This window comes from Colossoma macropomum, unplaced genomic scaffold (genome assembly GCF_904425465.1).
Source record: "Colossoma macropomum unplaced genomic scaffold, Colossoma_macropomum, whole genome shotgun sequence".
NCBI lineage: Eukaryota > Metazoa > Chordata > Actinopteri > Characiformes > Serrasalmidae > Colossoma > Colossoma macropomum.
Genome location: NW_023494807.1, coordinates 27,824,936 through 27,839,648, shown reverse-complemented (window position 1 = coordinate 27,839,648; position 14,713 = coordinate 27,824,936). Strand labels below are relative to the sequence as shown.

Below are 14,713 nucleotides of genomic sequence, written 5' to 3'. Positions count from 1 at the left end.
ACGACTCTGGACTTAGATGGAAGATGATGTTTCATCAGATACGGGACTGTTTGCAGTCCAAACATGTTTACAGGGTTTGCACAGGTCCTTAAGGGCAAGTTTCCTGGAGAGGGATTAGGCCTAGTCCTGCACAGCCTTCTAAAGGGATGTTCTCCATTGGAAAATAGATGGACTAGGTCTAGGTTTAAGTCCCTGTCCAGGGAGCTGACCCATTCAGTTTTTTAACCAGTGGAGATATGAAACTCTAGCGATGATGCTTGAAGAACAGGTTGAAAAGTTGCATATATTAGTCTTAATAGTCGAGCAGTATAATCATTTTGATGTAGTATGTAAATTTTATTTTCATAAAGTCCATAATTCCATATTTGGAAACGAAACAGCGAAAATGGTCTGTTTTGAATTGTTTTTTTTAGTGATGTCATGAAAACCAACAAATTCACATATTCATCCATTCAGCCTGTAGCAGTTTAGCTCCGCCCAGTCTCACTGAAGTTTTAAGGAGTGTTTCAGCCCAGACTGCTTTTTGAATGAGACACAATACAGGGCAGCCAATCAGAGCTGATATCAGTCTTAAAGGCACAGCAACAACAACAGCCTGTTTAGTTCCAAGGTAAAACGGGGATGGCGATGTAAAGATGAAATATAGCTGTGAAATATAACTATAAGGCCCACACAAATATTGTAAGTTGAGGCGCTTTTCCACTGTCGAGCCAAATGGTTCTCGGGGCCGTGCTGGGCCGTTAGGTACTGGGCCGTTCCATGCTGGTCCAGACTTCCATGTGCTGTACCGCTAAATCAGAACCAGGAAATACCAAGGAAACAGTCGGCTTTGCTCTCGCTGTTGCAGGTTTTTATCATCCATACTACACAGAGCAGTTGGTCGAATCGAACCTGCACTGTGGTGTTTGGATCTCTTTAGCTAAGCTAAGCTAGCTGGGAGAGAGGAGCCAGCTAGCATTAGCTTAGCTAGGAGGCTCTAGCTTCAGACACCGGAGAAGAGGTTTAATTTCAGCTTTCTGTTTAACATCAGCCACTCGACTTTGCTTCCTCAGATATGAGTCATTATCATCCACATTTGTGGCAGTAAAGCTTCTGTTAGTCAGAATCGAACCTGTTCTGTGGTGAGCAGCGCCGACAGCACGCTAACTAATGCTAACCAGCTACTCTCTTCTGGTTAGCAGCACTGTTTGATATTTAGAAATTGGCGTTAGATTGACGCTTTGATGTTTATTGAACGGTGGATTTAAAATTGTTCACTGCTTTCATTTATCTGAGCAAAGTATTTGATTGCTTCCGGGTTTGAGATGGCGCAGCAGGATGCTGTGGCACAATACTGACATAAACATAGAGCCAGTCAGCGAACAGCTACGTCGTCACATCAGTCCAGCAAACGGTTCTGTGACCCTGAGTACGGTTAGCTAACCGTGCCGAAAAAAATGGGCTGAGCCCGGTTTTTAAGCATTCCACGTCGAACTGTGTCTGTGTGGAGACGCCACTGGAACGGTTACCCTCTGTGCTCAGAACCGAACGGTTCTTCAGTGGAAAAGAGGCCCTTTTGTGCTCGTATGTCTTTCGTTCTCCTTTCTTGCCGTTAAAAGCCCCATAAAACAGCTGGGAAGCTGACTACTTTAAATGTAGACTGATGAACAACAGAAATGTGGGAGATATGAAAAGTTTGGTTGCATCAGTATGTAATGGGGATACAGTATGAGTAGTGTTTGTTATTGTGCTATCGATCTTTGCAGTACATGTTCATACTGTTACATGTTTGTTTCACCTTCCAGTAGGTTTAAACCAAAAACAGGCTGCATACGGTCATGAAAATCCTGGAAAAGTCATGGATTATAGAAATTTGGTTTTCCAGGCCTGGAAAAGTCATGGAAAATAATGAGTGCTGGAAACAAAATGGAATTTCCTGGACTTTCACACATGCAGTTCGTCATGTCATCACATTTGAAGCACTGAAGAGTCTAGATCACAAAAAAACACAGAGACCCGAGACGAACGTATCTGCATGTGGTTTAGCTTTATTAACATGCAGTTAACAGGAATCTCGTCTAGCTGAGGTGTGACGTTCAGGACGTATGTGTCGTGGAAGACATTCGAACACCGGAGGAGATGAATTAACAGGCAAATGAACGAGTAAAAATACATGCTGCTGCTTCTCACACCAAGACCTGCGTGACTGTCTTCTGCACTGTAAGTCACAGCGCTCGGTCTGCACCACGGCGGCTAATCACACGTCACACGCTGCAGCTACATTAAGAAATGGCGAGCAAACTGCTGAGGTGCTCGCACTGATTCTAATTTTCTACAGTCTTCGCTGTAAAAAACTAACAAAAAAACAAAAAAATTATTATAAAACTAAACAACATTTGTATTTGATCTTTTTATTCTTTCTGTACATCCTTTGTTTTTGTTCTTTTCTAATCTATTTGTTCCTTTTTGTTCATTCTAATCAATGAAGCCTATAGGTTTTACGTTTTATCGTACATTTTTAGTACTTTTTTTTTCTCTCAATATAAAAAAATGATGCATAAATTAGTGTTAAAGTCTGATTATGATTTTTTGTGCATCAAAATTTTGTGCATGAAATAATCTTTCGATGATTTTGCCCAGCCTTAGGGAAAAGCAGCCACATGAGCTTAGTATAGGGCAGTCATGGGCTGGAGGTTAGGGAACCAACCCTGTTACCGGAAGGTCGCCGGTTCGATCCCCTGAGCCGACAGCACGTGACTGAAGTGCCCTTGAGCACCTAACCCCCAACTGCTCCCCGGGCGCTGCGGATAGGGCTGCCCACCTCTCCGGGCAAGTGTGCTCACTTCCCCCTAGTGCCTGTGTTCACTAGTGTGTATGTGGTGTTTCACTGCGCGGATGGGTTAAATGCGGAGGTGAAATTTCCTCGTTGTGGGACTAATTAGGGTCTCTTAATCTTAAACTATTTACAGTTAGTGAGGCATCAATACTGACCTTGTTAAACAAATTAGATTCGATGCAGCGTTCCCGTGTTTGCGGGAGATGAACGACGACAAACCAGATGTTCCATTGTTTTTTAAAAAGAGCTGCTACGGAAAATTTTTCCACTGCAAGCGGCAGCGTTCCGCAGAACCCGACGCAGCATTAGCCATGGTTGCTCTTCACTTGAACTGCGTTATTGAGCAGTACACTTTTAAAAAGTTGGAGCTTCAAAAGTTCTTTAGTAAAGAAAATGGTTCTATATAGAACCATCAGCACTTAAAGAACCCTTTGCGTGATAAAAGTCTTCTATGTAGAACCTTTTTGACAAGGGGGGCTATATTGCACCAAAAAGGATTCCATATAGAACCATGTTCTATACTAAAGAGCCCTTGAAGCACCATCTTTTTTATGAGTGTATAGCTGAAGTTCTTTCAACAGCTGGTCAGAGAACCGGGAACGCAGTGGAAACTGCGTCAGAAGCAAGACACCACCCCTTCCTCCTGGAAGCTTCCTTTTTAAAGACTGCTACCCCTGCTGGTGACCTAATGTGACCCCCTTCTACAGTTTTGCAGATCAGTACAGGAGAAGGCAGACAAACTACACTGAAAAATACAGATTATGATCCATAGCGTCGTAACCATAATAAGTATTTTTAATAAGTATTTGTCATATTCCGTGTTTTGTTGTGCCCATAAGAGGAAGTCAGTGATTCTAGCCTGAACATTATATTCAGCTGAACTCTGATCAGTCATTGGTCACGTTTACATGCAGCCTGATAATCTGCTAATAATCCGACTAATATCTCAATCGGAATAGATTGTGTGCTTGTATACACCTCAGTCGGAATAGACTAGTCCAGTTGAGACCATTCGAAATACAGTTTCTAATCGATTGATTGAGGTGGGTAATCCTGTAAATAATCCGTTACATAGAAGAGTAATAACCATATAAACGCCTGTATCTGATTACATTCCCTATCGGAGAGTTTAAGTACGTTCTGATCATGTTCGTCACGTCATAGCAAAAGTTTATACCGTTCATCATGGCAGAGCAGAAACTGGTCTGCAGAGGAGACGAAGTTTATGCTCTGATCTTTAAAAGACGGCGGTGGGACGGACGTCCAGCTTATGTGTCTCCGAACACGACGTCTTCCTCTCGGCCTTCTTTAATAAGGACATGTGAAGGACGTTTTCCTGAGTCTGACATCATTTTAAAGTCATTAAAAACACAAGCACTGCTCACTGCTGCTCATCTCACTCTGAGTTGTCATGGTAACGTCTACACTAAGTCGTTCTTTACGTATGCGCATCATTTTGGATCCGATTACTTGTAGTGCGCATGTAAATGGAGGTTGTCCATCACATTGTTGAGTTAAGTGAATATAAACACCTCAGTCTTAATCTATAATCAGAATGCATTCAATCAGATTGGCAAAAATTGTTGCATGTAAACACAGCCAATGAACTCGTTTTGCAGCGTTGCTTAACCGGTCAGGTATACTTTGAGTGAAGGGCTCTTATGTGTTGACAGATGATGATGACGGTAGCTTCACCGGGACCCATAAAGCGGTCAAAGCTTTGACTTTTTTTTTCCTTTATATTGTCTGAGTCCATCATAAACCCCTGCGTTATCTGATGTGATGCAGATTCGCCCTGGAGATTAAAGAAGGAGCTGCTGGATCTGCCACACTGTTATTACATTCCTACATCATGTAACCGTCCAGTCGTGACTGACCAAAATCCACAGGGCAGCGCACACGCCAATGTCCTCAACGCGTAAAGCTGTTCGGCGGAAAGAGATGAAGACAATTGAATTATTTTGGCACTGGATGAATACGTGTCTTGTGTTTTTTAGGAGCCGGACAACGATATGATAATAACTGATCGGATGTCTGTGACGATCGTTTCAAGCCAGCTCAAACGGAGCTTGTTTTGGACGTCGGGTTATTTATAGTCAGCCCTTACAAAGCTGCTGTCTTCTTGCTTCAGATTGCTTCTCTTTTATCCAAGGATCATGTCTCAGAATCCACAGTACCTTGTTAGAGTGTAGAAATAAGGTGTTCGCCAGTATTGATAACTCATGCTTTTATCAGTATTTGCGAAAATGCAGCTGAGCTGGTGATGCTAAACACAAAACACAACCGCGGTTAAAATAACATGACCATGTGAAGTGTATCCAGACCTCGCCTAGCATAGCAGTATAGCACAAAGAACTGTTTTGTGAGGGGAGCTTGAACAGTAAGAGGTAACAGTGCTCCAGTGTCTATTTAAAGGTTTGGTGACGGCTGTTAGGGAACGACTCCCCACATCTTGTCTTGACTCCAAGCCTTTTATTTATTCCTCTGTTTTAAAACATTAGGTTATGAATATGTTTCTCCTGGGAAAAACTTAATGGAAGGTACAAAATTGGGCTGTAAAACCACTGTTGTACTTTTGATGGTACGTTTACATTGTTTGTACCTCGATGAATGAAGAATATACCTGCACAGAACCTTATTATAGTTATTGTTCAAGAGAGTTTAAGAAGTGTGACAGCTGAGAACAGACAATCATATCATTCAGTAAAGCACTGTTTCAGTAGAACGATTGTAGTAGGATATTAAAATAGAAATGTAAATATAAAATTAAATCAGCTGATATTATGTAGGGATTCGTGTGTTTGATAAAGCTGTTGGATATTGATATTGATGATTATATGAGAAGTGATGGATACTAATAACTGGCATCAGAATTGCAAGCATGTTTTTTGGTCAACATTCTCAACAGCTTTGTCTATGAAGGCCTATATATACCCTCCTTGTTTCTACGCTCATTGTCCATTTTATCAGCTCCGCTTACTATATAGGTGCACTTTGTAGTTCTACAGTTACAGACTGTAGTCCATCTGTTTCTCTGCATACTTTGTTAGCCCCCTTTTACCCTGTTCTTCAGTGGTCAGGACCCCCATGGACCCTCACAGAGCACTGCAGTAATACTGACGTGGTGGTGGTGTGTTAGTGTGTGTTGTGCTGGTACGAGTGGATCAGACACAGCAGTGCTGCTGGAGTTTTTAAACACTGTGTCCACTCACTGTCCACTCTATTAGACACTCCTACCTTGTCAGTCCACCTTGTAGATGTAAAGTCAGAGACGATAGCTCATCTGCTGCTGCACAGTTTGTGCTGGTCATCCTGTAGTCCTTCATCAGTGGTCACAGGACGCTGCCCACAGGACGCTGCCCACAGGACACTGTTGGCTGAATATTTTTGGTTGGTGGACTATTCTCAGTCCAGCAGTGACACTGAGGTGTTTAAAAACTCCAGCACCACTGCTGTGTCTGATCCACTCAGACCAGCACAACACACACTAACACACCACCACCTCATCAGTTTTACTGCAGTGCTGAGAATGATCCACCACCCAAATAGTACCTGCTCTGTGAGGGTCCATGGGGGTCCTGACCACTGAAGAACAGGGTAAAAGGGGGTTAACAAAGTATGCAGAGAAACAGATGGACTACAGTCTGTAACTGTAGAACTACAAAGTGCACCTATATAGTAAGTGGAGCTGATAAAATGGACAATGAGCATAGAAACAAGGAGGTGGTCATAATGTTCTCCACACTTTTATGACATTCATACAACCATAAAATTAAACAAAGCAGCAACAAGGAGCTGCGCATTTCTCTGTGACGTGACTTGGAGAGTTTTATTCTGTTGATTGGAGCTTTTGGACCTGCAGCCGTATTCGCATAGTTTTTTTTGCACCATTTCAGTTCTTCGTTTGAGTTTAATCTGACAGCTGGGAGGAAACCTGGCTGTTTTAAGTTGCCTTCGTGCAACAGTGAGCGTTTTAGTAGCGGTCCGGCTCAGCTGGCCTGGATTTGAAGAGCAGTTTAAAGTGCTGTACACAGCAAACCGTCCAAATGCTTCAAACCCTGTTTTTCAGCAGGATATGCAAATCACACTTCTTCCTTTGCAAATAACTACAGAAAAGTGACTCAGCAAGAAAGTGCATTCATTAGTTTTGAGTTTTGTCAGTGTGACACTCAGATATGCGCTCAGTTTCTTATCTGTGCTTTCGTATTGAAGTTTTTTCCTGATTAATCTGCTGCTGTTGAAGTTGGACTTCAACAGATGGATACAGTTCGTCTTTGCCTATTAATTTGAACTCCCTATAATTGCTGTGGGATTTATTTGACATCATTTTACATCTGATTCATTTTGTATTTTGCTGTTTGATTAATCGGATTACAATAAATCTTTGATAAGACTTTTTTTTTATTATTTATTCCTGTTTCAGTCCAAGTTTGTTGTTAATTGTATATTAGTTACTAATGTTGTTGTTATTTAAAGCCTCCCCAAACTTAAATCTGTGGTTTCCTGCTCTTGGGTGCACATAGGATACGTGTGTCCTGTGAATAACTTTCCAGTGCCCGATAAATCACCATGTTTTTAGTCAACATTGTCTTCTTTTGATGTTAACTGGGTGGTCCTAGTCCTGGGTAGTGCATACCTAAGCTGTATCCTGACCAATCATAAGGCTGATGTGGTTTGTCCAGCCCACACAGCGTTTTTTGTTGTCATATTTCTGTGTTCTGCAGTCATAATCTCTTAATGTTAAGCTCTAGATAGTTTTTAACCTTTCCTGTCACACTGATGTGTTAGATTATACACTGACAGCAGAAATGAAAGTGTAACTGGGGCACACGAGGTCCAGCTGAGCTGTTTCGATATTTAACTTAATGAAGTTATACTATTTTACTCTTATGCTCGCTTAACTATATGATGCGTTTATATAAAATTTATTATAGGTTATTAAAAATCCTGTTTTTAAAAAATGAATTATAAAAATACTGTTTTAAAAATTAGAATAAAAATACTATTTTAAAAAAATGAATCATAAAAATACTGTTTTAAAAATTAGAATAAAAATACTATTTAAAAAAAATGAATCATAAAAATTCTGTTTTAAAAATTAGAATAAAAATACTATTTTAAAAAAAATGAATCATAAAAATACTGTTTTAAAAATTAGAATAAAAATACTATTTTAAAAAAATGAATCATAAAAATTCTGTTTTAAAAATTAGAATAAAAATACTATTTTAAAAAAATGAATCATAAAAATACTGTTTTAAAAATTAGAATAAAAATACTATTTTAAAAAAATGAATCATAAAAATACTGTTTTAAAAATTAGAATAAAAATACTATTTTAAAAAAATGAATCATAAAAATACTTTTTTAAAAATTAGAATAAAAATACTATTTTAAAAAAATGAATCATAAAAAATACTTTAAAAATGACACAAAGTACTGTTTAAAAAAGTAATCACAAAAAATACTGTTTTTTAAAAAAGTAATCACAAAAAACACTTTTAAAAATTAGGATAAAAAATACTGTTTTAAAAAAATGAATCACAAAAAATACTTTTAAAAAATATGATTCACAAAAAAATACTGTTATAAAAAATGAATCACAAAAAATACTGTTTTAAAATGCACATGCTGAAATATATATACTTTTTTTTTCTTTCAACCCATTGTGCAGTAGTTCTGCCTGAATCCAGGCTTTTAGGTGTTTAGCCTAATTTTACCTAAAATGTGCCTCTTCCAACACAATTTCCTAGTTACTGAAAGTGGGTGTGACTCACTGACATGTTTGTTTTAGCTCTAGAAAGTATATTTACTGAAGTATATTTACTGACTGCAGCACACTGCAGACCAATCTACACACGCTGGCATTAACAACATTTATAGGGACTGTAATTAAGTTAGCCAGTCATGTTGCAGATACTGATAGGAACGACTGTCTGCTTAAATATTGAAATTTGGTATTGAATCATGAGTATTTTTTCCATGCTCAGTAAAATTGGAGTAATTCAGTATTAATATTAGTATTGTAAGGTACATATGTAAATGATTAACATCGAGTTCAGCCAAATGTTGGCTGATAAGTGATATGAAAGTAGTTTGGATGCAGAGTCTGAAGAACCGAAGGTAAATTGGAAACCGTAAAGGTGCACATGTGCGGTTTACACCATTCTGACTCGCGCTCAGTTTAGAAGAGACCAAAATAAGCTCGGTTAGGTGCTATTAGTGGCTGTGAAATCACCGGCCCGAGTGTTTCAGCGAGAAACCGGAGCTGAGGGAATCACCCCCACCAGTGTGCATTATAAAAATATTTACTCTCATTACCCTGAACCTTCATGTGATCCAGCATGTATTTTCAGCACTGTTACCCAACCCCTGTCATGCATGGAAGAACTATGTCCCTCTGCTATTTTCTGTGCGGCGTGGCTAACCGCTGCACTCACACTCGCACGGTCATTTCCCCTTCGTTTACGGGAGTCAGAGTTTCCCTAAATGCATTAAAAGCACTACAGAATGATGTCTGTATTACTTCTACACAGGGCACAGTGTTAATCCTTGCACAGCTCTCGTACAGAACCAGGAGTGTCATAGAGGTTTATTTGCTCCAGGTGTTGTTTCTGGCAGGAGCGGTCACTTACCCTCGGGCGCGATTGTAGCCAGATTAATGTTGTAGCAGCTGTGAACGACCTTTAAAGCCACGCTTGACCTCCAGCTGCTGCCCATATTCATGCCTGACCAATCTTTATACTGTAGTTCTTTCCGGGAGGTGTATTTATATGCATTTAAAGTGGCTGTTCAGCAAAAATGATAACTTACTCAGTTTTCACCATTAGCCCATAAATAATCGATCAGCCAAGTCGGACTTGGTGTCTGAAGTTTCCTCCTTTGGTTTTGCGCTGGAGCTACGAGGCTAGTGTAGATAGCAAGTAGTGGAGGCTTACAGCCGCCACACTTTCCTCAAACTCTGTCGAGTTTTTAAATAATCCTACATTGACTCGCTTAAGTGCGTATGGCTTGCCGTTACATGGACGTTAAATGGACAGTGAGCATGGAAACAAGGAGGTGGTCATAATGTTGTGCCTGATCGGTGTATTTTGTCTTAACCTTTATACGTTTGTGCAGTTTAGGGATTTTAATGATTAACCGGTTAACCGACAAATACATAAATGTTCAGCCAGTAATATTTGAACATTGTTTGAATTGATATTCGTGTTTTTCGTTCAACTTGGACAGTTTTTGAATTGTACGCCTAAGAGCGTAACTTGTGCCGGCCCTACTTAGTGATGCACTCTGTGTTTTCTAAAGTCGACACCGACTCTCTACTTTCGACTTTGTTTTGTCTGAATTTTCCCAATTTTCTCCCCATTTTATGTTGCTGTCATATCGGAGACTTGACTCGCTTAAGTGTGTATGGCTTGCCGTTACCCATTACTTGTTAGCCACATTAGCTTGCAGCCTGAGTGCAAAACTAAAGAAGCAAACTTCAAACACCAAACATGTCTCGGCTGATCATTTACAGTTATTTAAGAATATTGTGTAAATTTGACTTTTTGATTTTTTTTCTAATAACTTTTGCTTTAACGCTCCTCAGTTTACATCTTAAAGAGGAGTTTTATCGATTTTTCCAAACGTCTGCTTAATTCAGGTAAGGTATAAACCAGGGGTTGGCAACATGCGGCTCCGGAGATTATTATAAAATAATCGTCCTTTGCAGTAAAATAAAGCTCTGCTGGTCGTTCTAACGCAGTTTTAGCAATAAATGGTCTTTAACGCTGGAGGTAGAGTGGCCTGTAACTGCGAATTCATCGTCCTTTGACCCTGAAGGTTGGTGTGCAGACTGTTGGTCTCCAGAGCAACACAGACAACAGTTAGTGGCTATGAGAAAGACTTAGATGAACTTGAGATGAATGGACTTATTTGCATTTATCACTCCAGCTGGTTTCCTGATATGTTTAATCTGCAAGGAGAAACGGTCCAACACTAAAAGGTCATGAGGCTGAAGTCAGCTTCTCGTTTGCCAGCTTCTTGTTCGAATTTTTCTGTTCCACCTTGAAAGGTGCAGCTGTTACATTCTGGAGCCTCAGGCACCATTTAAGGAGGAACGGGAAATTGAAGCTGCCGAATGAGAAGCGACTTCAGCCTCATAAGATTGAACATTTCGCATAAAACTATTCTACTAGTTTCCTGCCGGAGATGCAAGAAAAGCAGCTATAGCTGAGCTAAAGCTTAAAGCAGAGTAAAGGAAGTCTGTGTTTTTGTTCATATTATATTTTTTAGCCTATACTAGGACATTTACACATACTGACAGATTTACAGCCAAGATGGTAAAATGGACATAAAATATTGTGGCTCCCTAAGTGGTTTGATTTTTGTTGAAAGGACAAAATGGCTCCTCTTAACATTTGGATTGCCGACCCCTGGTATAAACAAAGACATTCAGAGTGATTTGATGTGAAAAGCATTATAGTGAAAAGCATTTTTGTTCACAGTGGTGGTGATAGGAACCAGACGTCTAAGGAGTTTAATGCCTTTTTAAAGCTACGTTACAGAAAGTTATTACATGAAAGTTATTAATATGTTGGACTTTGCTTAGTAGGTAATGTCAGTTACCAGTTATATGTGACTGTAAATGTCTTATGTAAATGTTCACTAAAAACAGTGCATTTTCTCACAGATATCCAGGAATTTTACGAAGTGACCTTATTGGATAATCAGAAATGCGGGGATTCAGTGAGAGTGACCGATATGATGCCTCCAGTGAACCTGTGGGATTTCTCCAGCATCCAAAGCACAACAGTAACTTCAGACACCCTGCCCAGCCTTAGCACCAGCATAGAGGTAAGAGTGCTGAGCCTTTCATTGCTGGAGGGTGAGATGATGATGATCACTAAGTGTTGTCTGGTCATGCCTTATTTAATACTGTCATGTGTCCATTCTACAAACTGCATTGTTGTGTTAGTGCATGCGGTAAGAGGTTTTAGGAAACATTTTAAGGGCTCTAGTAATCTCCTCACAAGATAAATATGACGGTACCTGGACAGGAGAAGGTTTGGTGTCCAGAAAATATTGTGCTCATGTTCATCTACCTACACTATATGTCCAAAAGTGTCCAGACACAATGAACTACTTTAAGGTGCACCCATTGCTGACATGGGTGTTCAGTTGCATGCATTCAGCTAGTATAATCTCCAAAGAAAAGCCTTGACCAATGGAATGGGACGCTCTGGAGCAGCCACACATGAGCCTAAGGTCACCATGCTCAATGCCAAGTGTCGGCTGGAGGGGGTATAAAGCCCCCCAGGGTTGGGTTTGTGGAGCAGAACTGCCTTCTGTGGAGCGATGGAGCTCCATCCTCTGCCTTTGGGATGAGTTGGAGTGGTCATCTAACCATCAGTGCCTGACCTCAGTAATGCTCAGTCAAATCCTCACAGCATGTTCCAAGCCATCCCAGAAGAGTAGAGGCTGTTACTGCAGCAAAGGGGGGACAAACTCCCTTTTAATACACAGGTGTCTCCAACCTTTTGGACATAGAATGTATCTCTCCATTTTCACCTGTCATTAGCTCCAAGGCGGTCCAGTGTGCCCCAGCGTGGCCCAGTGTTCTGAGGTTTGAGTGAGTAATTGGCGTCTAGGTGCTGTGGAAATCTGCTGTGTGAAATAAAGGGAAAAGGGGAATCCCTGAGTAATGCCACAAACTCAGTGGAACTGTTTTGCTGCGGTCAGTTTGAAAATGGCTTTGATGGGGAAATTGCAGGAGGTGCATTTCTTCAGCTGATTCATCCTTTCCAGCTTCCATTCTCTGCACACGCTCTGAGTAATGCTGTGTTTTGGCAACATGATCACAGACGAGCAACTGTAGGGTTATTATTGTCGTTTTGCTCTACATTACATTTACACTGTTAGATTTACATTCACATCATTGCTAAATGACATAATTATGTAGCCGGTTAGATACTGAATTATATTTAGCTTTGATTTATATTCTGGGCCTGTTGTACTGAGCTTTTGTGTAGATCTTACGTTTTCTGCCTGTGCATTCTGTATGAAGAGTGTGAGCCAGTGTAGTGGTAGGCGATATATTGGTTCATCCATTCACGTCGCTTGAAGTTAATCTTAAAGGATATACACTAATCAGGCATAACATTATGACCACCTCCTTGTTTCTACACTCATTGTCCATTTTATCAGCTCCACTTACTATATAGGTGCTCCAGCAGCACTGCTGTGTCTGATCCACTCGCACCAGCACAACACACACTAACACACCACCATCACGTCAGTGTTACTGCAGTGCTGAGAATAATCCACCATCCAAATAGTACCTGCTCTGTGAGGGTCCATGGAGGTCCTGACCACTGAAGAACAGGGGGCTAACAAAGTATGCAGAGAAACAGATGGACTACAGTCTGTAACTGTAGAACTACAAAGTGCACCTATATAGTAAGTGGAGCTGATAAAATGGACAATGAGTGTAGAAACAAGGAGGTGGTCATAATGTTGTGCCTGATCGGTGTATTTTGTCTTAACCTTTATACGTTTGTGCAGTTTAGGGATTTTAATGATTAACCGGTTAACCGACAAATACTTAAATGTTCAGCCAGTAATATTTGAACATTGTTTGAATTGATATTCGTGTTTTTCGTTCAACTTGGACAGTTTTCGAATTGTACGCCTAAGAGCGTAACTTGTGCCGGCCCTACTTAGTGATGCACTCCATGTTTTCTGAAGTCGACACCGACTCTCTACTTTCGACTTTGGGTTTTTTTTCCCCCCAGTTTTCTTCCCCATTTTCTCACACATCCAGTTCCACTTACTGGTTAGGACACCCCCAATCACACGATACCACCCGCGCTAGGAGGGCAAAGGCAAACACAAGCTTCCTTCGAGTCTTTTAAAGCCAGCCACTGCATCTTTTTGACCTGCTGCTAATGCAACATCATTGGACAGCTGAACGTGCTTGGAGGAGAACACTAACCGCCCATTCTGTCACGCCAGCTACATCACACTGAGTGATGGGGGAGAGGGACAGCCATCCTGCCCATCCAGAGAGAGCGAGGCCAGTTGTGCTGTCTTGGACCCCCAGCCACAGGTGGCTGAAGCATCACCAGGGATTACACTCATGGTCTCCTAATGATTGCACCACCCGGTAGTGTCAGCTGTTGATAAAGGCATATAGCAGAGAGGAAACCATTCCAAATGTACTGCAATTAGGATATTTAGCCACACTAAACTGTGCTAAACTAGGCTACAACTGACACTCTTTCACACATCGTGCTACTTCTGTTGCGTGTAGCCTTAAGCAAGCCTTGGAAGCAAGATTGTAGTTTAAACTATGCATGGTAAATGTAAGCAGCCTGCATTATGTTGCTGTCATATCCGAGACAGACCGTGTTTATTCATTCAATAAAGCCTAAAGCCTTGTTTACGTAACACACAGTGCTGTATTTGATGTATTCGTGGGTTGTGTCCGTGACTTTAGGTTTACTGATTAACGATAAATCAATAATACTGTTCAGTTACCTGCCGGTTCTCTTTCTCATGCATATGCATTTGAGGGAGGGGTGCACAAAATATAGGAGGATTGTGCAGAGGGTGGGTAGATGTTGCACATGTGGATAATTACATATTCTGCTTCATTTTCTAAAGTTTGAGCAACTCGTGGTGGCCAGTTTTTCGTCAGTCAAGATTTCCTTTGACTTCATTTAACTTCAGTAGCAGCTAGACGGAGAAACGAGTATTGAAAATGTGCTGGAATAATGTTTACCATCAGAATGACACGGTTAAACTAACCGGACCAGATGTACATATGTGAGAAGATGCAGATGCAAAATGCGACCACACTATGTGCTCATCAGTTCTCTGTTTTCTTAGCCGGAGTAAAATATCGCCCCTGTAAAACGT

At 40.7% G+C, this 14,713-nt stretch overlaps 1 protein-coding gene across 10 annotated transcripts in view; it reads left to right on the top strand.

Annotated features, from left to right (window-relative positions):
- The window catches only part of dlg1l (discs, large (Drosophila) homolog 1, like), a 199,981-nt gene that overhangs the window by 15,598 nt on the left and 169,670 nt on the right, over nucleotides 1-14,713 (top strand). For all 10 annotated transcript variants that reach the window (XM_036555831.1, XM_036555828.1, XM_036555825.1 and 7 more), the window contains exon 3: nucleotides 11,487-11,650. In XM_036555831.1, coding sequence (XP_036411724.1) covers nucleotides 11,487-11,650 — 164 coding nt within the window. The remainder of the gene's footprint in view (nucleotides 1-11,486; nucleotides 11,651-14,713) is intronic.